Source organism: Anguilla rostrata, chromosome 2 (assembly GCF_018555375.3).
Source record: "Anguilla rostrata isolate EN2019 chromosome 2, ASM1855537v3, whole genome shotgun sequence".
Lineage (NCBI taxonomy): Eukaryota > Metazoa > Chordata > Actinopteri > Anguilliformes > Anguillidae > Anguilla > Anguilla rostrata.
Genome location: NC_057934.1, coordinates 21,915,631 through 21,941,402, shown reverse-complemented (window position 1 = coordinate 21,941,402; position 25,772 = coordinate 21,915,631). Strand labels below are relative to the sequence as shown.

The 25,772-nt window shown below is 40.9% G+C and overlaps 1 protein-coding gene across 4 annotated transcripts in view; it reads right to left on the bottom strand.

Moving 5' to 3' along the window:
* Positions 1-216: 216 nt before the first annotated feature.
* The window catches only part of entpd1 (ectonucleoside triphosphate diphosphohydrolase 1), a 74,756-nt gene continuing 49,200 nt past the window's right edge, over positions 217-25,772 (bottom strand). For 3 of the 4 annotated variants that reach the window (XM_064321223.1, XM_064321222.1, XM_064321224.1), the window contains exon 10: positions 217-805. In XM_064321223.1, the coding sequence (XP_064177293.1) occupies positions 413-805 (393 nt within the window). In that variant the 3' untranslated portion in view covers positions 217-412. Of the gene's footprint in view, positions 806-22,031; positions 23,896-25,772 lie in introns of those variants that run through there. The other variant, XM_064321225.1, reaches the window with a different exon arrangement.

The window sequence follows — 25,772 nt, the reverse complement described above, 5'->3', positions numbered from 1 at the left end:
ATCTCTCTTTAAAAACACAGCTCTATCCTCAGTTGTGAGGTAACTGTATTGGCCTATATACAATTTAGGTCTGTTTTGACTGGGTAATGCTAAATTTTGAATCAGTCCTAAATCTCTAAAAGGCAATGCATGCAAATTATATAATTACCAATGTATTTTATTGCCTTTCAGCACATTTAAAACATACAGCTATAAAATCTTCCTCCCTTTTCAGTACAGCTGTGTTGTGTTGTGCTGTGGGAAGCCAGAATCTGCAACTGATTGCCCAGTGCAACAGCAGGGCATCACTTATGTGAACTTTTTTTTTTTTTTGGTGTTTACTTTCATTTTCATTTGAGGGCACGATACGTTACCGTGTGTGGAAAGTACGCTGTTCCTTGTTTGCCTCTAATAAAGCTCCCTAACAGGTTGTTTAAACCAGCATTTCCCAACCGGTGTGCCTCTGAAAGTGGTTGATATTCTGCTGAGTGAGAGACACAGAGCAAGAGAACAAGCGAGCAAGAGAGAGAGAACGAGCAAGAGAGAGAGAGCACAAGGTCGCAAGAGAGAGAACGAGCAAGAGAGAGAGAGCACAAGGGAGGAAGAGAGAGTGAGTCAGGTGATCTGTTTGTGCCGTGCAGGCCGTCTGGCTGAACAGTTTGCACGCGAGCAGTAGAAGCGCAGTCAACAGTAGGCTGAAAAGGGCCATGATGGTGACATAGCCGGCGTAGGGTAGGGGGGGGGGGGTGTCTGAGCCTTCGGCTGGGATCATGTTTGTGAGATTCAGCATGTACCCCAAAGTCCAGCCAGCATCGCTCCCCCCAATCTGCACACAGAAACATATATTCAAAATCACTGCGCCCCATCAGCGCAGATACACACATTCATAGTCATTGCCCCCAATTTAAACAGAGGCACAGATATTCAGTCACTACCCCCAGTTTCCACAGACAAAGGCCCAGTCATAAATCTGTGATTTACATTCACTGTACATTTTAATTAGATCTAATCTTTAATTTTTGAAGATGCTCTGACCAAGTGCAAAATACCGGATTTTACCTTAAAAGGGCAAATTCCCTGACAACTGGATTACTTGGGTGGGCCTTGCCTCTGGCACAGTTTAATAGTTTTGACGTGGGGCACAGGGTGTGGTTATTCCAAAAAAACAAGCAGGGGGTTAAGCTATGTTTTTAGGGTATAATGTCAATTATTTCTGATAAACCCCTTTCTTCATGGGACCATGGTGGTAAAGGCGGATGGAGGTGGGCTGAGGGCTGTAATGTTTGTAGGTGGAAAGTTTGAGAGCTGGGGGTCATGCCTGAAGGAAGGAGGCTAGAGAGTGGGTGCTGTGGGACAAGATGTGATTCACTGCCACTGTGAATCGTTAGAGAAATGGAAAGGAGATGAAATCACATTTACAGGTACTGAAGTCTTCTCTGCCTCAGGGTGTGATAAGAGAAGCAAAACACATGGCAATTGAAGAGTTGTATTCAGATACAGCACAGGACACTTCTGTCACCAAGTGGCACCTCCTGTTGTCAAGAAGTTAAGAGGATGGGAAAAACACTGAAGCAAATTGCCTGGTTAATCTATATAATCTACATTGTCTTTGATAAACTTTTCAAAGACTTGATTATGCCAATTTACAATTTCCCATAGAGGACCTTGGAACTGTTTGCCCCAGCATCTGAAGAACTGCAATTGCAGACCTGCCAACCTGCACGCATTTTGTGTACCAACCACTCAATTTTTGGTCAAAATACGCAGGTACGAAATGCCAGGTGAAACTACGCAAAATAAAAAAAAAATTATTGTAATTTAATTACGAAAAACAACCAATTAATACAAAACAATACCGTACATTGTTTTGTATTAATTGGTTAACAGATGCTACGACCTTGTGCTTCTGTAACCCCTCCCCGACCCACTCAACATCCACTGATACGCAGCGGTACTTTATTATCCACCGAGGCGTAACGCTGCATTGCTGAGGTAAAATGGGAAGTGGGGAGTAATAATCAAGCACAAAAATGTGACCGTAATGTTAACATATAAAACGGTAAAAAAAAAATTGTGTATATAGTTAGCCATAGCAGTAGATCGCATGCGATTTAGCCTCGTTACGAGACGTGTGAATAACTGATGGAGTAATTTAGCTGCAGTAACTCAAACGCTACGGAGAGTCCCTGTTCAGACTTTGAACTGCGCACGCTCTGTCGGAGCAAAGTGAACATTGCAAAGGTGTTAGACTATAGACTGCTAACGTACCAAATAAATCCTATTACTGCAGTCAGTCACCTGACCAGCCTTGCAGTTAGAAAATTATCATGACGTCAGATGACAAGGATACTAACAAGGAGAGACAGAGAGAGAGAGAGCAGCAGACCTGTTAAAAAGAAGCGAGTCCATGCCCCCCAGAAGTTCCTCGCAAAATATCAGGAGCAATGGCTGTGCCTCCGCCCCTCAAAACTTCCGCACAATGCATTCTGCACATTGTGCAATTATGATTTTGACATTAGCCACCAAGGAGCTTCAGGTAATAATTTAGCTAAACCTCTAGTTACAAAAGCCTTCATTCCGAGATAATTTTTCAATTGAATACTTTTTTTTCCCATTAGGCCTATATGACGTGTGCCTATATATAAGCTGATTCAATTATTTAATTATTAAATAAAAATGGAAATCATGAACAGAAATTAGGTTTTATTCATAATTGACAGTGTTTTACATCGCAACATAAGTTTTTTTTTTTTTACATTATATCATAAGTTTCTGTAAATACCTGAAAATGAAAACATATGTCACAATATACAAAATAAATTATTTCCATTTTTATTAAATAATTTAATGCAATTCACTTATGGTTATCAGTTTGTATAAGCACACATATCATATAATGAAATATTAATCATGAAAAAATTGTTTTAAGCAGGTATACTCAAACTTTTGACTTGGAAGTATATCATAATATAGCCCAGTGCAGTGCAAGTGATATTTTAGAATCAGGTCAAATTATACAATTTTGCCTGATCACTTTAACAGTCAAAACTAGAATTATGAATAAAGACTTGTGTGTGCGTGCAAAGCGAAGTGGTGCGAAAGCATGTGAACTAAGCGTTACACTGTCTATTGTGGTACAAAATATTTTCCTAAGGTTGGCAGGTCTGCAGTTGTCTTGTCACCTTCAAAAAAAATTGCCCAAAATCTACTTCCTATCACAATAACCTATCAATTCCGTACCTTAATCAATTCACTCTCTCCTTTATTTACTTTTTAAATGTATCATCTTCATTACACATTATTTATTTATGTTAGTCTTCTTTTGTTGATATGGCTGTGATGATTGCTTTGTGAGTTCATTTCTTCAATGGGAATGACCTTTTACAAGTCCCTTTTTTTTACCTTGCATGCACATATTCTTTCCCCCTTTTTATGTTTGTTCATGTTTATGTTTTCTGCTTTTTTGTTTCTGTGAAAAATGTAAAAATAAATAAATAATAATAAACAGAAAATAATCTGTGTGTTTCTTCAAAAGGTCCAGGTCTAGAATTTTAAGCATGCATTCTGTTGCATCACCTCAGCTTAGTTCCATGCTACTGCATGGTGAGCAGAATGTATTTCTGAAGTGTCAGAGGAATGGTTTCAATTCAAGTTTTTATCCCCACAATTCTGACAGTTAGAATATCTTGTCAAACTACAGCATATATGAAGGATATAAAGGATTTGAATTTATTGGCTGAAGCTTTGTAAATCCCTGAATCACAGGGAAACACAAATCAAATGAAGATGAATGGATTATGGGCTCCCTCAAGTAGTTTAAATAATGCACTTTCATTCAAAAGTACCAAACAGTCAGGTTTATCAGAAATTACACCAAGTTAAACTGGTTTTTATCAAAACAGGCAATTGAGGGGACTAAATGACCTGACCGTATTTTGTTTACAGGGATTTTTGGTTTTCAGCTGGGAGTGGAGATGTATTGAGGGTCAGGGAATGGATATGGATTGGATTTATAGCTTTATTCTTATTATTAAAATTACACCTCCTAGCACTTCTTTGCTTAACCATTGTAAAGTAAGTCAGCCATTCTGGCTTATTGGCATGGTTTTTAGAGCACTGCCTAGAGACAGACAAGACTTTTTACAGACAGGTCAGGTAGGGTAAGGTCAAGTTTATTTTTAAAACTCATTCCAAATGACCACCATCAACCAAAATGCAACACAACTAATACATGTGCAAAACAAACATAATTTGAAAGGCAAAACAAAACAATGTAATAACACACAAGAACATTCACAGACCTTACGTGGGGTTAAAAGCAAGATGGGATTTCAAACGATATTTAAATGTGTTAATTCAGGGTGAAGACCCAATGAAGAGTGGCAGGCTGTTAAACAGCCTCGGGGCTGCCGCCGCAAAGGCCCAGTCCACCTTCAGCTTTAACCGACACCAAGGAACATAAAACAAAAATTGGTTGGAGGTCACGTAATAGGGGTGAAGATCATAAATATAGGAAGAGGCCAGATTCTAAGTGCTTTAAAACCAAACTACTTTTAAAACGAGGCCATTTGAAATTTGCATTATGTTACAGTCAATATCAATGTAACTGTGATTTTTCTTGTTGAGCTGATGCTGAAATGTGCATTTTTGGGGTATAGAAACATATGTCATAATGGTAATTTGTCCACTTTGTCCACCTAATTCAAATCCAAGGCCTTTATGTGTTCCATACATAGTTGAGGAAAATAAATTTTACCCTAATGCTAATGAGTTGGAATACTATACTAATACCAATGTTGCAATAGTGATTCAGTGTATTGTTGTCACTTGTATAGTATTCCACTTACAGTACCAAAGATAAGCCCTAAGGGCCAGCAAACACATCAGTATATTAGGGCTGTCAACCCTGGCCAAAAATTATGTTATGTTAAATTATGTTAAGAAACACTGAAATTTGAATATATTTAAATATATTTTACAATTTTAAATATTGAATTCCTCTGGTCGGCTCAGGTGCCGACTGGTGACCAGCATGTCAGTCAGTTTTATAAGGTTTATGATGTGGCTCAGATGATGGGTGGGGCCAGGTGGCGGTGATGGGAACAGCAGGTGGCGACAGATGTGGGCAGGGTGGAGGCAATGATGAAAGAGGGGCTGGACCGCAGAGGTAAGGGAGACCAGATGACTCTCAAAGCACTCTCGAGGGTCAGGGCAAGAGCCCCGCCTGCAGCGTGGGGAAGAGGGTAGAAACGGCAATTAGGGAATTTGCAATATAGCAGACAGTGGGTAAACTGGCAGTAGTATGTATTGGGGGGACCCCGCCAGAAGTAGTATATGGCTGCATAGCTACTAGGACAGGGATGGAGAGCCCATGCAGTCATGAAGGGGACAACCATACCTGCCTATCAAGAGCCAGCCCATGTAAAGTCGGTTCACAGCTGATTGACAAGTGACAGTAAGGAAAGGATTGCCACCTACAAAGCTCTATAACTACAGGCTTCTCGCACCCTGTCTCCAGACTACAACTGATTATAAGCCTGAGCATAGAGGTGCGTTTCTAATCTAGATTTAAATATTGAGACTGAGTCTGACTCCTTTATAAATTTTGGAAGCTGGTTCCACAGTAGTGGGGCCCTGTAGGAGAAAAGGTTTTTGGAAATTCTTGGGACTACCAAGTAGCCTGCGTCTTGGGATCGGAGTGACCTTATGGGCTTATAAGGTAGGAGCAGGTTAGATATGTACACGGGTGCACATCCATGCAGAGCTTTAAAAGTCAGGAGCAAAACCTTGAAATCTATCCTATGCTTAATGGGTAGCCAGTGAAGTGACGCTAGTCGCCTTGTAACCCCTCCCACCCGCCCAAAGGGATCACAGAGCTTCTCCACCCTAGCTCCCCAGTGGTGGAACGATCTTCCCGTCCCTCTCCGAACTTCCCCCTCACTACCCATCTTCCGCCGTGGCCTGAAGACTCATCTCTTCAGACTATACCTAGACTAACCACCACCACGCTGTGTATTTCACTTTAAATCCCCCCCCCCCCTTTTTTTCATGACACTTGTTACGTTGCCCCATCCCAGCACTTTTTGGTAATTTGTATTTGTCCTAATACTGTAGCTTATTCTTCTGCCTAGTTGGCTTTGCAGAGGTTATGTCTGAATAGTGTTCACTGTGTGAACTAAACTGTGTTCTTGGCTAGAAATAGCTGTACAAAATTAGTATTGTACCTTACTGAACCTGTGTTTAGCAGTTGTCTGTGACCATGAAATGCACTTTTTGTATGTTGCTTTGGATAAAAGCGTCTGCCAAATAAATGTAATGTAATGTAATGTTATTACTGGTGTAATGTGCTCATACTTCTTAGTTCTGGTCAAGATACGAGCAGCTGCATTCTGCACAAGCTGGAGACTCTTTAACGAGTTATTAGGGCAGCCAGAAAGCAGGGCGTTACAGTAATGTGACCTAGACGTAACAAATGCATGGATCAATTTTTCAGCATCCCCAACTGACAGGAAATGTCTAATTTTACCTATGTTGCGTAGCTGAAAGAAGGCCATTCTGGATGTTTTTTATATGGGTGTCAAAAGATAGATCAGGATCAATGGTGACACCAAGGTCTTTAACGACCATATTAGGTTCAGCCAAACAACCATCACAGTTTAAGGTGAGAGTAAACAATTTCTCCCTTAATATTTTGGGACCTAAAACCAACATTTCAGTCTTATCTGAATTTAAGAGCAGAAAATTTGAAAGCATCCAAACCTTGATATCTACAATACAGGCCTCTAACCGTGAAAGCGGCAGTGCTTCGCCAGGTTTCATTGAAATATAAATCTGAGTATCGTCCGCATAACAGTGGAACTCTACGCCATGTGCCCGGATAATATTGCCAAGTAGTAGCATATATAGCGAGAAGAGTACTGGTCCTAGTACTGATCCTTGTGGAATACCGTATTTCATTATTGAGAAGCTGGACTTTTCTTTTTTTAATTTGACAAACTGTTTCCTGTCACATAGATATGATCCAAACCATGCGAGTGCCTGTCCATGAAGTCCAACACAGGCCTGGAGTCTGTCCAGTAGAATTTCATGATCAATTGTGTCAAAAGCTGCACTCAGGTCGAGAACCGACACAGAGTTACGGCCGGCTGACAGTAGTAAATCATTTGTAACCTTGACAAGTGCGGTTTCTGTGCTGTGGTGGGGTCTAAACCCTGATTGGAATACTTCAAGGATACTGTTAGAGCTAAGGTATGCACTTAGTTGCTTAGCAACAATTTTCTCCAATAATTTTGATAGAAATGGAAGGTTTGAAATAAGTTTCCAATTGATCAGGTTCTAGGTTTGATTTCTTCAATAATGGCTTAATAACTGCCACTTTTAGTGACTCAGGTACGTATCCTGTGACTAGGGATGTGTTAATGACTTTTAGTATTTGCTGGCCTAGTACCGGAAATAGTTCTTTAATCCAATTTGAAGGAATAGGATCGAGTAGACAGGTCGTCGGTTTTGAGGACATAACTAATTTGGATAACTCGACCATGCTAATGGGCGTAAAACAGTTTAGTACCGCTGTCTGTAAATCTTCCTGTTGTAACCAGGTGCGGGGCTGTTTATTAACATGAACAGGAATAGTGCATGATGGAGACAATTTGGAAATCTGGTCTCTAATAGCCTCAATTTTCTGATCGAAAAAGTTCATGAAGTCAATGCTGCTAAGATTGGAGGGATAAGTTGAAAACTCTGATGACTGTTTTTTAGTTAATTTATCCACAGTACTAAATAGAAATTTTGGGTTATGTCTGTTGTGTTCAATTAGTTTTGAGAAAAAGGCAGATCTAGCATAAGCAAGAGCTTGCTTATACTGAAGAAAGCTGTTTTTCCATGCAAGATGAAATACTTCTAGCTTTGTTGACCGCCATTTTCGCTCTAATTTTCTAGTAGACTGCTTCAGGGCCCGGGTGGTATCGTTGTACCATGGAGTGTGCTTTTTTCGACTAGGGTTTCTTCTTTTAAGGGGGGCAACAACATCAAGAGTGTTCCTGAGGGTAAGGGTTAGCTGGTTAGTCAATTGGTCCAGTGCAGCTTCATCAGCATTTTCATCAGTCTTTTCTTCTGTGGACAGGAATGACTCCGGAAGCATATTTATAAACTTTGGAATAACCTCAGGGTTTACTGATCGGCTATAGTAATGTCTAGGCTCTGATACAGGAGGATTGGATGCCTTAATATTAAACGTAATGAGGAAATGATCTGATAGTATAGGGTTATGAGGTGCGATGGTAAGATTTACCACACTAATACCATGGGACAGAACTATGTCTAAGGTATGGCCACGGTAGTGTGTAGGCTCATAAACATTCTGTACAAAACCAATGGAATCAATAATAGAGGCAAAAGATGTTCCTAGGGGGTCACCTTTTTTATCCACATGTATGTTGAAATCACCAACAATTATGACCTTATCTGCTGAAATTGCAAGGTGTGATAAAAACTCAGCAAATTCCCTTAAGAAATCAGAATAAGGCCCAGTTGGCTTGTAAACAGACACAAGAAAAAAGGACTGCCCGCTAGCACTTTTATTGTTGGGATACAGCACAAAGCTGCATCCACAGTGACCCTTTGGACACCCATGTTCTATATGTGATGTTCTGTGCAAGGACCCAAACGCAGACCAGGGAAATCCAAAAAACGTTGTCTTTATTAAGTCCGAGGTTAGAAGCCAGGTAATCAGAGAAAGGACGGTGCCGAATCGAGTTTCCAAAAGAATTGTGAAAAACAGGCAAAAAATCAAAAACCAGGAGATCAGAGCGGCGAAGGTACAAAGGGACAGGCAAAAGAGAAGTCAAAGCAAAGCAAAGGTCAAACCAGAAGCAAACAAACCAAAAGGGGCAGGCAAACTCGAAATCGTACAGAAGGGGTGTCTCAGGAATCTCGATAAACAAAGGCTTACTAAATATCGGCACAATGAATTCGATCAACGTTCTGACCGGGAGCTGGTGGAAAAGACTGACATTTATACACTGGGGAAGGTAACAATCAAGGAGGTGTTAAGTGAGTGAGGGCAGAGTAACAAACAACATCCAGGTGAAGAACATTAGGATAACTAATTAAATGACAGGGGGCTGACAAAACGCGGACTGGAATCACATAGACAACAATGATAATAGACGGCCTGGGTTTAGCAGGTAAAAACGCGTGCAGAGAGAGAGAGGTGCAGTCAGAGCAAGAGACAGGTGCAGGCAATTGCAGAACTCAGCGTTAGAGCAGGCTAGAAAGAAAAGGGGCGGAGCTACAGCGAAGCATGGAAAAGGGGAGAATGGTTAATGTATTAGTATAGTGATCTAAACTATCAAAAACCCAAAACTAGTGTGTGTTAGTCCATTAGTAATATTCACATGTTAGTATATTAATGAGGTTAGTACTTTACAATCTATAAGTTAGTAAGGATTAGTAGAAATTAGTAAAACTAGATATAAACAGGAAGTAAGTAAAAACGAGACTGGAAGGAAGGGGGGGAAACCACGAAAACCCGGAACCACCCGAATAGTGAAATCACACAAATACAGGGGAGTGAAGCAGCTCAGGGAACACAGACACAGAGACTGTACTGGGGAGACAAGTGACCGGGAGATACAGACTACAACACTATACCCCTCTTCAGTCCATTGAGCTACAGGTTCTCCCTTGATTTCACACTTCAGAGAAGACCACAAGATGCAGGGATCAGTAGCACAGCAAAGAAAAGGGCACAGAGCACCCTCGCCCACCCTGAGGAAAGGAAAAGCAAAGCTGTGTTACAGATGAGAAACATGACAAAGCTGTGTCCCAATATGCCATGAGTAATATGACAAAGCTTTGTCCCAATATGCCATGAGCAATATGACAAAGCTGTATCCCAATATGCCATGAGCAATATGACAAAGCTGTATCCCAATATGCCATGAGCAATATGACAAAGCTGTGTCCCAATATGCCATGAGTAATATGACAAAGCTGTGTCCCAATATGCCATGAGCAATATGACAAAGCTGTGTCTCAATATGCCATGAGTAATATGACAAAGCTGTGTCCCAATATGCCATGAGCAATATGACAAAGCTGTGTCTCAATATGCCATGAGCAATATGACTAAGATGAGTCTCAACATGCTATGAGGGGTGCTCAGCCCTGGCCCCATGAGACCACACTGTTCAGAACCACAGGTTTCTGGTGCAATCACACAATGAGTGGCTATTTCACTCTAAATCAGGGCTGTTAAACCCTGTTCCTGGAGATCTATCCTTCTGTAAGCCTTCTATTCAACCTTAATTTCGCACACCAGATTCTACCAATTAACACCTCAAAGAGAATGAGCTCTTGAATGAGGCATGTTTTGTTGGGTTGAAGTGAAAACCTACAGGATGGTAGATCTCCAGGAACAGGGTTGGGCTGCCCTGCTCTAAATAGTGTGATGCGTTTAATTGCTCACTTTTGTGTGCTAATAGGACTGCAGTGCAAAGGCTGGATAGGACAGCGTACTGAAATCACGTTCACACATTCATTCTCATGCTCTCTTAAACACTCTTTCCCTCTCGCACTCACTCGTGCTCTCAGTCTCTGTGTCACAGACAGACACACACACGTACACGTTTTTCCAGAAATCTCACCTGATTTGATTGCAGGCGCCAAGCTTCTAGGGTCTGAAAAGAATCAGATAAGTTTATTCACACTCACATACTCTTTTAACCACACTAATAACGCACTCGTAGACATCTGCCATCTGACATGCACACAAATACCGACATGCTGTCATATGACACACACATGGTTAACAGCGTCAGGCTAGAATGCGCACACACGCAAGCACACACACACCTTTACCAGTTGGGTTTTCAGGGTCTGAGCTGAACTCCTTGGTGCAGTCCAGACCTGAAACAAACATGAAATTCTGAATATAATGAATTCCGTATATCATAAACACAGTCACACACAAACACATACAAATACACGCACAAATGCATGGTTTCCCCCAGCTATTAATAGCGGATGTGCTGAGCCACTAAATTCACGAGAGTCTCCACAAACATGAAATAATCAAAACCTCAGACTCAGGCTCACTCTCCATAATCCTATATTGACCCATTTAATGGGTCACATTTAATTTAAAATTGCAATTGTGTTTCAGGTTCAGGCATCCCATGTGAATACTGGCCGCATCACACCACCACTGCTTACCCTCTAAGGCACTTTCTCGCTTCACTATTTTCCTGGGGGAAACCCTGAATACCCTCATTCTCAATGCCTTACATCATCATAATCAACAGAACACAAACATATGAGAGGCACCAGCAGCATACACAGACATTTTGAAAGGCATATGCTAAAAAAATGAGTAAATAAATAAAATGGGCACATGCATGTCATGATGGCTGTCACTTTCTAGGACATGTCCATATGCAAATGATGGGTTGTTTGAGCAGGGAGTGGGGGGTTGTGGGTACAACTGGTACATGCTGTGGTACAAATGGACCATACAGTTAGTACCTTAATATTAATTCATTCATAAGTAGCATTAGTCAAGTAGCAAACAAATGCACTGTCTGCAATGTAATTTCACCACAAAGGTTATTAACCCCTTAGCACACATGCCAAATCTGGCCCATCCTTGCCCATTTAGGTACCCTATTTAAAGCTTTATAACTCCAGATGTGAACACCACAGAGACATGAAAAATGGCTTAAATGAAGCAAGACATTTGTACCATTTGCAATACTTAGATTACTTAGATTAGTTTATATTCATAATTTTGGAAGAAATAAAGTGCCACAAATGCAATTGTCTAGGCAAAAAATCAATAATGAATATACAGCAGGTTAAACTATACATGTCTTGGATCAAAAACTCCTTGACCACAAGTTCATAAGTTCACAAGTTCATAAATTTCTAAAGGTGGATATGAACCCTGAAGGTTAAACTGATTAACACTAACAACGAGAATGGCAACAACGCAGTCTATGGAAAAAATACAAGCAGTAGTTAAGACAGTTAATGCACATAAGTCACCTACGAAACAGCTGCCTAGTTACAACCCTAAGCTTACAGTCATTTACAGGGGGTAGGGAGGGATGGGGAGAGGTGCAGCCTGAAGAGGTGAGTCTTCAGTCGTCGTTTGAAATGGGTCAGTGTCTCAGCTGTTCTGACCTCCACAGGGAGGTCATTCCACCATCGTGGGGCCAGAACAGACAGGAGACGTGTTCTGGAAGTGCAGGTGCGAAGAGGGGGAGGTGCTAGGCGTCCTGAGGTAGCAGAACGGAGGGATCTGGCTGGCATGTAGGGTTTGAATATCTTGTGGAAGTATGCTGGGGCTGATCCCTTGACAGTAAATCAATGACACAGTTTGCTCCGCTTCTTACTCCAGAAAATGATGTCAGCTAGGTCTATCAGCAAACATATGGCTTATCTATGCTCAGAAGTCCTCAATAATAATAGTATTTTACAAGAAAATACGAAAAGTTCTTCATAATGTTTTGTCAGGTGCAGTGTCTTTTACTGCTACCACAAAGTGAATTCATATGTGAATGCGATGAGAAAACTTTCGGTTATGCTGAGCTATAAAATGCTATTCCAAAAGCAAAATTAGACATGTTATACATTGTTAGAAAGCTTATATGGTCACCTACTGAATAAATGAATTGTCAATCAAGCAAGACAGTATTAAAAAGGGTGACAACGCCGTAAACAACACGTGAGGTATTACACACAGCTATTTTGGAAGGTACCCAGGCATCACAAATGCGCATAATTCACAAATGGTAAGGTTGTATATTTATTCAATATTTAGTCCCAGATATTGACTGTAGAATGACATAGTGTAGTTTTTGAAAACATTGTCTTATTGCGTTATTCAGTGAGCAGCATTTTCACTGCTGTATTGGCATATTTTAGGGCTATTGTTGGGTTTATCTTGTTGCTATGACAGAATATGATTTTTGAGTGGTGAAAGAATTGTGGCAGGGCTCGGTTTGTGAGAGGAATTCAGGGCATTTAGAGGACGACGTCTGCTTCTAGACCAGCAGAGGGCAGTGACGTACTCCTATTTTCTCATTATTAAAGATAAGTTGTATCGGGTGAGTCGGGACCCATATACAAACGAGGATAGCGCCCAACTTTTACTACCAAAAAGCTGCCGGAAAATGGTTTTTCAGGCGGCTCACAAAAATCCACTGGCAGGTCATTTGGGGCAGGACAAGACACTTAACCATATAATGGCTCGATTTTATTGACCAGGCATATGGCGTGACATCCGCCGGTGGTGTGTGGAGTGCCCGAAATGTCAAAAAGTAAATCCAACGACCATACCAAAAGCTCCTTTTCATCCACTTCCATTGGCCTCTTCGAAAGAATTGGCATGGACCTTGTCGGGCCATTAGAACAGTGCCAGAGGCTATTGCTTTGCGTTAGTCCTAGTGGATTATGCAACACGATACCCAGAGGTAGTGCCCCCCGCCTCTTGTGACAAGAATACTTTTATGAATGCCCAGATAACATAATGGACAATATTTTTTATGTCATAGGTGGGGGTGTAGTTAAAGATGAGACTGCAGGGAGGGCGTGCTTGTTAATGGTGCTGCTGCGAAACTCCGTATTCGGCATAGTTGTCGTGTATCATCTACTAATGAAACTAAAAGCGTTTCTGTTTTCAACTCATACGTTGGTTGCAGGACCAATGAATGTCTGAGTTGAACAATCTAGGCACGTTGGCATGCCGACCACTAGGTGGTGTGCGCTAAGAGGTTAATGTTACTATTTTAAGAGAGCAATACTATTTTCAGGTTGAGCAACTGCAGCAAGGACAGATATGCATAATGCTTATGAACTGGACTTTGTCTTGGCTGACTGCATGTAGAAAGGAGTCTTGGTCTGTGTTACCTCCTTACTGTAGTATCCTCAAAGCAGGTACTGCTTCAGGTTCCCTTTGTCTAATATTACATTTTGTCTAAAGATCCATTCAGTGAAACAATATGCAATAATAAAGGAAATCAGGAAGGAGGCAAATTCTTTTTCAAAGCACTGTATGGTCTATATCTCCTGGTGAGTTGGATCAAATGGCTGGGGAAGCTGCCAGACAGTCTAGGTAGGCCCAAACGTGTAGTGATCATCTGCTGGGAATGCCTGGCAGAAGAGTCGATCCGAAATGATTTCAACTCTCAACTCCAAGAGAGCTTTTCCCGTATCCTGGAGGAGGTTGAGGACATGGAGTCTGAATGGACCTCTATTGTGGAAGTGGCTGCTAGAGGTTGTGGTCAAAAGTTAGTTGGCGTATGTCCTGGAGGCAACCCAAGGACCCGTTGGTGGACTCCAGCAGTGAAAGTCTATGCCAAGGTGCTGGAAAGGAGGCTTCAGCCGATAGTTGAACCTCAGATTCAGGAGGAACAATGCAGGTTTCGTCCAGGCCATGGAACAGTACAGGGTACAGTACAGGGTGCTGAGTTCATTGTTGGGTGCCATTCTGACCCTGTATACTCGAAGCGAAAGCTGTGTTTGTACAAATACAAACAAGCGAAAGCTGTGTTTGTATTTGTGTGTTTGAAAGCTGTGTTTGTTGAAGCTCGTTCAAAGTGGGTGTTGGACTCCAACAAGGGTGCGCTTTGTTTCCTCTCCTGTTCGTGGTATTTATGGACAGGATCTTAAGACACAGCCAAGGTATGGAGTGTGTCCAGTTTGGGGACATACGAGTGGCATCTCTGTTGTTTGCAGATGATGTCGTTCTCTTAGCAACATCAAACAGTGATCATCACCTTCAATGCGCACTAGAGCGGTTTGCAGCTGAGTGTGATGCGGTCAGGATGAGGATCAGCACCACTAAGTGTGTGGCTATGTTCCTCTCCCAGAAAAATATGGTTTGCCCCCTTCAAGTAAGGGAGGAGCAACTGCCCTAGGTGGATGAGTTCAAGTATCTTGGGGTCTCATTCACAAGTAAGGGAAAAAGGGATTTGGATATCAATGGTCATCTAGGTGCAGCAGCCGCAGCATTGTATCAGATGGTGGTGGTGAAGAAGGAACTGAGCCGAAAGGTAAAGCTCTTGATTTACCAGTCGATCTTTGTCCCTACTCTCACCTATGGTCATGAGCTATGGGTAGTGACCAAAAAAGTGAGATCATGAACACAAGCGGCCGAAATGGGGTTTCTCCGTAGGGTGGCAGGCTTACTCTCCTTGATAGGGTGAGGAGCTCAGCTGTTCAGGAGGGCCTCAAAGTGGAACCGCTGATCCTCCGCATTGAAAAGAGTCAGTTGAGGTGGTTCTGGAATCTGATAAGGATGCCTCCTGGATGCCTCCCTCTGGAGGTGTTCTGGGCACAGCCACTGGGGAGGAGACCCAGGGACAGACCTAGGATACGCTGGAGGGATTATATCTAAAGACTGGCCGGGGACTGCATGGGGATCCACCGGGATGAGTAGGTGGAAGTCGCTGGGGAGAGGGCGATGTTTGGGCTGCTTTGCTTGCCCCCTTGCCACCGTGACCCTGACCTGTACTAAGCGGTTAGAAAATGGATGGATGGACAGCACTGTATGTGAGGTTTCGGGGATGGGAACCTTGTTAGGATACGGCGCATCATGGACATCAAGTATGATGATATTTTAAATGAAAATCTGGCTGCTTCTTGCCAGTAGGCTAAAACTGGATCATGGTTGGATCTTCCAGTAGGACAATGATCGAAAGCATGTCTCCAAATCAACAAAAATGCTTAATTGACTACAGAATCAAGCTTTTTTAATGGCTATGGCCTGACATAAACTCCACTGAAAATCTGTGGGGTGAGCTGAAGAGGAGAACCCACAACCAAAGACTAAGGACTGCTGTGTCTGGAGAGATTCTGAATGGAGGTCTTAGATCCTTTGTTCTCCCACCTCAACAAACATTATAGGAGAAGACACAGTAAAGTCATCTTGGCAAAGAAAGGGTGCACTAAATGCAGGAGGAGGAGGGGAGGGCAATAATTATTATGTCTTTTTCCATAAAAAAAATATTTTATCTTCAACATTTTGTTTCTCTGGTATCACAATAAAATTATAAAATTCATATATTGCTGAGCATAGAAAACATTTGATAAACAATGAAGTGAATTTTAATTTAAATATGTTCATATTACCTGAGAATAGCAATAAATGTGGCGGGCACTGACTCAGTGTTTCTGTTATATTATACACTTTTGAGCACAACTGTAATGTGATCATGCAAGGTGGATGCCAAATAATTTAGCTGTTTTTCTGTAATGTTTTATGCCTTTGATTTCACTACATTTCAGCTGAGACATGAAATATCAAACACTTGACTTTCCTTAGGCATAGTGTTGAGTCACACCTCAATGTAATTTTGGTAGTGCAGTATTTACATTTCCTATCAATGTAAAGCCAATCATTTTGAGTTATTTCTTCCTTTCTGCATGAGCTCAATATCAAGAAGACTTAATTGTGTATGTTGGTTTATTGCATGTTTTGCTGATTTGGGGGGACTTGTTGGCTATGGAGCATCCAAGTGCATCAATGAAATGTAACTGAAGTGGAGACTATATCTTCTGCCACGTACATAGCCTGGTAAACTGAAAGGCAACACAGCCTAGCAAAAAATGAACAAAAGACAAATAAAAAAGTATTTAAAAGCAACTAAAATTAGCCATAGCTCTTAGCTCTAGAGCTTTATTGCAATGGGACTACCAAAGTACGGCACCATGCGTTATACACACAAACATGATCTCTCTTTTTCACATGCACACACTTACTGTCCTGGTCGGCTGCGCAATCTTGGTCAGTTCCTGAAACAGATCAACAGGAGAAAAATGAGAATAATCAGCGGGAGAAAATCAGATACAGAGATAAAGGAAGTGCAGGAAAATGTGGCGTGGATATTGTATCTGTATGCAAAGACTTGTTTCATTAATATAATCCAGTGAGATTTCTGTTAATGGAAAAATACAAGCTGAAAAGAGAAAGGTACAAGCAGGAGGGGTAGTTGCATCTCATGCCTTCCACAAGTGTGGCTGTTTTTCTGCTGAGAGGAAAGACATCCACACTGAATATACATTGCCCAACTTCCTCTATTATTGAATATTTGTCACACTTAATGTGTCAAACTATATTTTAAAGGCATTGTAAGTTTTCCTTGGTTTACGAAGTGATGGAAGTGTAGAAGACACAAATACAAAACTACGTTTTGTTCCACATCGCCTTGCATCATAAAGTTCTCACCTTCCATTTCCATCGAGTAGGTCTCGTTCAAACATTTGATGGATGCGGTTACTGGCCACTTGATGCACATATGCTGCTGTCTCGTTCCAATGTGGCAGTATTCTTTGCTCACATCCCCTGTCTTACACACTGGATCTTGGCCATCCCTCGATAAGAAACACTCCATTTCTTTGGCCTCAAACATCTTTGCATAATATTTACAGGAATCTAGGAGAAGAAAATGCTCAGAGTTAGTCCCTCACATATAGTCATAGAATGCTGATAATTGTTTTGTGGGGCTACATTACAGTCACTTAAGACACACCCTTGCATAGAGAAACTGGAAATGCAATAGTACTATGTAAAGCAATATGGCAGGTTAGAGTCATAGTAACAAAGACTCAGCCAAAAAGAATTCAGAGAAGCGAGAGAGGAAGTGATGAAGGATGGACACGAGAAGACCCTAATATGCAACTAATAAAACCATACCTTCTCCAGCAGCCATAGAAGCCATCAGAAGTACCAGATAAGCAGCTACAAAAATTGCTGTCTTTAACCGCATTGTATACACTCGAAACGAGACCCAAATGGAAACCTCAGTAATTCAGTCCTATAAAAACAGTTACTCCTTTTGTTAAACTTTTAGTGAACTTTATATACTTTCTAACAAGCATGCTTACCCAGTAGGTGGCAAGTAAAGCCACTGAAAAACCATACACTCTGACTAAATTTAACTGAAATCAGCAGATTAAAAACACAATGAGCAACTTCCTGTTCACACTTCCTGTTCCCCCTGTAACAATTACACCTCTTGTACACAGGAAATATCACCAAGTGCTTCACGGAACAATAGTAAAACAAAATGAGACATCAATATAAGTATAAATAAATGGAATATAATAATAAAGAAGGGAAAACATAGAGAACATAAAATGAGAAAATGAGAATGAGATTTTGCCAAATGACATGTTTTCATAAAAAAGGATGTCCAGACTTCTCCATTGCTCCTTGCCCCTTGCAAAATAATTTTATTTTTCAATATAACTTGGGAACAATTTAATAATTTACAACTGTGACTTATTTTAGATATAATTTATGCTATATTTTTTAAAAACAAGTTCACTACGGCATATATCTTTTATTTGAAGTGATTATGTATACTCACCTTCAACCAGTACTAAACACAGTTCAATAACTTGGGACAAAAAAACAACTATGACTTTCTTAGAATAATCTTAACATATCTTTAAAAACCCAAGCCTGAGAACCTTGTATTGAAGGATTGGATATCACTTACTACCAGAACAGTAGTTGCTACAGTGGACAAATCGCTTTATTTACACATATGTACACAATGAAAATGGAAATACTGTTAATTACATAGGCAGCATGTGTGGTCTGTGACAGGGATATAAACCAATAGTTTATCAATGTGAGCCAATCGTTGTTTTCCTGTGGTGAGCAGATGATTTAGATTTAGTGCTGACAAGTGATTGTGGTTGACAACTCACTGCAGCAGCACCTTTAATGGGCTATCGCTGGGATTACCCTGAATGCTCTTAACTCCTCTGCACCTCATATTTACAGGAGTTAAAATGTGAAGTTGAGAAATGCACTTCTAGTAAGATTTTTTTTGTTGGTTTTAAATTATGTATAGTGAGAAAGTTTTACTCCCATCTCAATATGAAGAGCTAGAGAACACACGAGTGAACTATACCGAGAGAAAACACAATTTTGGACAAAAAGAAATAGGCTAAATTTTCAGCTAATCGAGTAGCTGAATTGCTAACTACCAGCTTAAGGGGACAGCTAAAGATCACAACTAACAGAGAACAAAATAACTGGACTGATACCTAAGAAAGCAAAAGTTTCCAGAATTTTAGGCTAATTGTAAGTGTAGGCCACTAGGCCAAGTCTGGCTCCAGAGAGCAGTTTTGACCTTGAAAGAAACATTAGAGGGGCAGAACACTGAGCAGTCAGAGCAGCCTAGCCATAAGTTAGCCTGACAACAGTTCCAGTGACACAGCCAGAAAGAAATAAATAGGTAGGGACTTTCTCAAGACACTGATGGCAGATTTCACAATTTTTTTAAGATAAGGAAATGAAAACAAATCTATTCTTTTACACACAGCACCCTAATCCTTGGCATACAGCCCTCAGTTAAGCCATTAAAGACCTGAAGATGGCAAGAAACAAGGTGTAAGAATTTAGTCATAGTCACAGGGAAGAAAACAAGTTTATTTAGATGTGGTCGCAAGGAGGAAAACAAGTTTATCTGACTCCATTAACCTGTAATGTGGATGTTTGAATATGGCATTGCGTACACGTACATTGACTGGGGTATGCTGAAATAGTGGGTAGCAAGATTTTACCCTGGAGAGCAAGACTATCTACTGCTGATAGGCATTCATCAATTGTTCTCTGACACCAAGACGTTCTATCCTAGCAGGTAAAGGTGCTACTCATCCAGGAATCTTGCAAATAATGTTTTCACACCATGAAAAAGTGACTTTAACTTGGAAAATATGTTTGTCTGGGTACCAAAACTAACATATATCCCAGGGAGCCCTAACTAAGGTTACTCCATCTGGTTAGTGAAACTATCTAAATATCTGGGATGACCAATTCCTACTTATATGAAATAATACTAGAATCCATCTTGAAACTGAAACTAACATCTGCCCCAGAGCAGCTGTACTTCTATCACTATGCCCAGTGAGTAACCCATATTACGATGTTACCCCTAAACCGTATATAAGGCCAATACACTGACTGGTCTTCCCAGAGATGCACATCCGGGTTAGCATAAATGCAAACCACGTACTTCAGATGCACTGAAAAGGGAAAACAGTTTATAATGGTACAATATGACAGTTGACAATAACCAAGTATAGGTAGTTAAAGGTAAACATTGTATTTACAAAGCAAGAAAAATAAAGACCACAATTCTACAAAAGAAAAGACAAACAATCTAACAAATTTAGACAAAGAAAAGGAACACAAAGAGATTATTACAAAATGCTTGTACAAGTAGACTATGGTACCAGAACTGTTAAGCAGATTCTCCCTGAATGTTTCTTTAGACTCCCTGTAACTGCAATCCTGAGCCAGCCTTCATTGGAATGCCCTCCACACCACCAAAAGATGATATCTGGTATGGCCAATAGGGACTCCTCTGGGCTTTTGTGCTCTCCTACTGGCAGTGTTCATGTCACTGAATTGTTTTTGTAATAAAGGTATACTAAAATTAAACCCAGAAAAATGTGCATATGTAAAAGATGTAGTATTGTCAATGGAGCATCTAATACGTAGTAGATTATAGTGTTGTCCACCACACAGTTGAGAACCTATTGAATTTATTCAAAACAAAAAAATAATTTAAAAAAAACAGCTCAATTAAAACATGGCAAGATTGTCAAACCTAAAAGCTGTAATGTTGACAATGGGATACAAAGTAACATCTGGTGCTTATTTTAGTGCTTTCCATTCACAATTGAGAATTTATTGAATTTTAGAAAATTTTAAAAATGATACAACCGGCTTGTTTAAAAAAAGTCATCAACCAGACGCAAAACGTCCAAACCTAAAAGCTACCTAAGAGCTATTATACACGTTGATCAATGGTTTTCACATCTTGCAACTCCTCCGTTTCTTGTCGCTGTACTTTTTAGACGATCCATAAACAGTCAGTGCGCTGACGGATTTCTTTAGACATCAATGTAATTTCTCATTTTCAAAGCCTAAGTAATTATTTCGAAAAGCACCAGCCGAACGCAACATTAGTTCGCACTTAGTCAAATGTACATCAGAAACAATGACTGTTCAAGTTCAAGCATAACCATTAGGATAAACTGATGCAATATATATGCCATACCTTTTCCAGCTGGCACAGAAACCATCAGAAATTGAAATAACAGATGAGCAGTAAGAAATTCTCTCGACAACTGCATCGTGAAAAAACCATCCAAACGGCAACCTCGGTCCCTGAGTACTACACCAACGTTACAAAGGGGTTGGGTTTCACGTGTCACGTGTCACGTTTTTACAGCCGCACTTTTGTAGCCTCTTGTTTGGAACATATCTACATGGTCAATGCATTTTAGGAGACAAAACATTGATGTGAGGGTAATGTTTGTGTATTTCATGGATTGAAGTAAATTTTCATCTTTGTGTGATTTATAAAATGATACAGATGCATGTTGTTCATATCATGAAAAGTTATTTCTGTTTAAAAGAGAAGATGGATAGCTCTAATCTGATGTTATTTTTGTATCACTAGGTCAAGCCATGTGGCAGCTAGCTAAAAAATGAGCTGAGCAGGTTCGATGGGACAACCAATCCCATTTTAAGAAAAAAAGTTAACTTTTTTAGCTATAATTTTAGCAATGTAGTGATTACGTTCTGCTTTTTTAAAGGAAGAAACAATCTCCCAGTGTCTATGGGTTTCTTCTGTGTACTCTGGTATCCTCCCACAGGTCAGGCTAATCAAAGTGTAAATTGGCCCAAGGTATGTGTGTGAATAGTGTGTGCTGCGATGGGCAGGAATACAGACCAATACAGGCTAGGCTCCAGCACCTCCCGCGACACTTAGCAGGATGGATGGAGTAAGTCCAAATGCACTCACGTATGGCATTTTATTTGCCACGGCACACAAACACTCTGCCTCAACTGGAATGTTGCCTCAGCTTTTCATAGAACTATACTTAGCATCTTAGAATAATTTTATTTTTTAATATAACTTCACAACTCTGTTTTTACTCTTTCTCTTATTTTGTCTGAATACATATTGGATATACTTTATGCAATATTTTTAAAACATTAAAATTGAAAAGAAGGCTTCACTCTGGATAGTAAAATGATTTATTTAGAATACATTTAGAATACATCTTTTTGCATAAAGATTTTTTACTGAAGCTATTCAGGTATATCACCTTACTCAACAGTACAAACAGCAGTGCCACAGTTGGGACAACAACCTATGACTTTCTAGAAAACCCAGATCCCAAGCCTAACACTATCTGTGGCCTAAAATACCCAGGCCATGCAGAACCTGTGATGAAGGGGGGAATGCAGTGTGTACCAGAACAGTATTTTTGCTTACAGCATCGCTTATTTACACATATGTACACACTTGGAGTGGAAATACTGTTACTTACATACAGTAGGCTACATGTGCTGTCTGTGGCAGGGATACAAACCAGAAATGTGAAAGTAGGACTTTATGAAACCCAAAATGAGAAGAGCTGTCATGTGTTCATCAATGTGAGCCAATCATTGTTTTCCTGTGGTGAGCAGATTATTTGGATTTGGTTTGAAGAACTGTGATTGACTTTAGCTGCGTCTTTTATGGGGTTCATGAAAGATCCCAAGTCCAGCACGAATAAAACACTGACAATACAGATTTGTTATAAACACAAATGGCAGGGCTAGGACAAGGAACATTAAAATGACAGTAAAAGGAGAATTACCAGTACATGAAAATCAAGACCCATGATAAAATAACAACTCTGTATGCAAAACAATCCACAATGGGACCACATTACTAATATTTGACATAGGGGACATATTACAAACATAATATCTACTGCCATATTTATGCATGTAAGGTTTATAAATGTGTATCATACAATTAAATTATATAATTTAATGAATTGATCGATGAATTGGGATATATATATTTTTTTCTAACACCTGCTATATATTTTCACATTTAAAATGTTTTTGTAATTTTATGTGAACACGCACTTCGTAATCCCTCTCCCATCGTCTTGAAATATGCTCGTGCCTGCTCCTGAGATTCTTCTGTTTACTGAAGGGAAGCGTTAAAACAAACAAACAAATAGCAATGTTCTGAAATGAGGTTTGGCTTGTGGACATGTCTTCTGAAGTTGGGGAGGAGTTTGACTCCCGCAGAGTAAAAGTCCTCTGTACTCATTAAAGTCCCATTTAACTTCATCTTTATCAACGTTGCCTTGATGATTCCTACAACAAAATCCTGAAAGACTGGAATGATGGGCAGGAAGACTGAGGTACTGGGTCCATGTCTATGCAATGTACCGGCCAATTGATAATGAGAACAATAACAATAGCTAGATATCATAATTACAACCATCAATCTTGTATGCTAAAAGTAATTCCAATGGTTTGTGTTCTTTATTCAACAGAGCTCGGTCATATCCTGTTTAACGGTTGAATTACTGTTAGAAATGCTCTGAAAGTTACCCAAACAGTGTATGCACTTACCACTTGAGGTAAATTCCAACGGCTGCTGTGTTATGACCTGTAACCAGCTGCATTAATTTTCTCTAGAGTGATGTTTCATATGACATCATTACGTTCATTACCGTTATCATTATCGTCCTTGATGAGACCGTTGGTTTCAGAATTGTTCTTGACACAGATGTTAAAACCACTCTGAAAGTGGTTGGAATGCCGCTGAGCGAGAGTGAGAGACAGAGAGACAGCAAGTGAGAGTGAGAGAGAGAGAGAGTGAGAGTGAGTCAGATGATCTGTTTGCTCTGAGTGCAGGCCGGCCGGCTGAACAGTTTGCACGCGAGCAGTAGAAGCGCAGTCAACAGTAGGCTGAAAAGGGCCATGATGGTGACATAGCCGGCGTGGGGTAGAGGGGGGGTGTCCGGGGCTTCAGCTGGGATCATGTTTGTGAGATTCAGCATGTACCCCAAAGTCCAGCCAGCATCGCTCCCCTGAATCTGCAGACAGAAACATATATTTAAAGTCACTGCTCCCCATCAGCACAGATACACACATTCATAGTCATTGCCCCCAATTTAAACAGAGTCACAGATATTCAGTCACTACCCCCAGTCTCCACAAAGAGGCACTGTCATAAATCTGAGATTTACATTTACCATGCATTTAAATGTAATCCTTTTGCAGATGCTCTGACCATGTGCAAGATACAAAGTACAAAACTAAAAGCTGGACAAAGAACAATAACAATATTAGTTAATATATCCGCAAGCAGCGATGAAGAGCTACAGCACCTCCATGTGACAAATTCTTTTACTTGCCCAATTTGGACCCATTACTGTATTGTTCCCCCAAATCTAGTTTAAGTTTGAGTTACAATTTAAACATGTTTTTTAGTATAGCACCCCAAGTGGCCAAATTTCACTAAACTTAGTGTGTGCTCCCCAGCCCTCGTGGGCTGCACACCAATTTTGATCAATAGATAAAAGGGGTGCAGATATATGGCCACTCTTCCTTTATGGAACCAAATTTGTCAATATATTAGGGCTACCAAAAAATGCCAATAGATTTGGCAATAGATCTAGGAGAAGATGTCTAAATGGGTTTTTGACAAAATCCAAGGTGGCTAAAAAACAAACTATCCAACCCCAAGGTTCCCCAAGGCTCCTTATACACCAGATCCCTTGGCCCTGTAATCTCTGCCCATGGCTTGTCTTATCACTGCTATGCTGACGACACACAGCTCTTTCTCTCCTTCTCCCCATAGGACACACAAGTCCCTGCCCGCATCTCCGCCTGCCTGAGGGACATCCAGAGCTAGATGGACAATCACCACCTGAAGCTCAACCCGGGTAAGACGGAGCTAATCTTCATTCCTGCTGTAACCTCTCCCTTCCTTGATTTTTCCACTTCACTGCGGGACACCTTAGTGACATCATCACCCTGTGCCAAGAATCTCGGAGTGGAGATGGCTGGCTGTCCCTCTCCAAGAACATCGCAGCGGTAAGCCGGGCGTGCAGATTCTTCCTGTACAATATCCGGAGAATCCGCCCCTTTTTCACCACCTACTCAACCCAGCTCCTGGTCCAAGCAATGGTACTATCCCGCCTGGACTACTGCAACTCTCTTCTGGCTGGCCTACCAGCATCTGCCATCAGACCCCTGCAACTCATTCAGAATGCTGCAGCTCGTCTGGTCTTCAACCTTGCCAGACGCTCCCACGTCACCCCCCTGCTCACTACCCTCCACTGCCTTCCCGTTATGGCTCGCACCAAATTCAAAACATTGGTCCTAGCATACCAGGCAGTCAAGGGATCAGCCCCAGCATACCTCCACAAGATCTTCAAACCCTACATGCCAGCCAGACCCCTCCGTTCTGGCACCTCAGGACACCTGGCACCTCCCCCTCTTAGCACTTGCGCTTCCCGGTCACGTCTCCTGTCTGTTTTGGCTCCACGATGGTAGAATGACCTTGCCGTGGAAGTCAGAACACCTGAGGCCCTGACCACTTTCAAACAACGACTGAAGACTCACCTCTTCAGGCTGTACCTCTCCCCATCCCTCCCTAACTCCCTGTAGTCTCTAATTGACTATGTAATCTTAGGATTGTAGCTAGGTAAGCTGTTTATCTTAGTTAACTTAGTTATTGCACTTGTGCCTACTCAACTATTGCTTGTTTTATTTGCATAGACTGCTTTGTTGCTGTTTTTGTTGTATTAATCAGATTAACCTACAGGATCCAAGTTAAACTACGCGGTTGTTCCCTGCACTTGGAACTGTACTTCCCTCTAGGGTTTTCAACACACTTGTTCCTGGTTTTGGTTATACACTTTGTTGTACGTCGCTCTGGATAAGAGCGTTTGCCAAATGCCTGTAA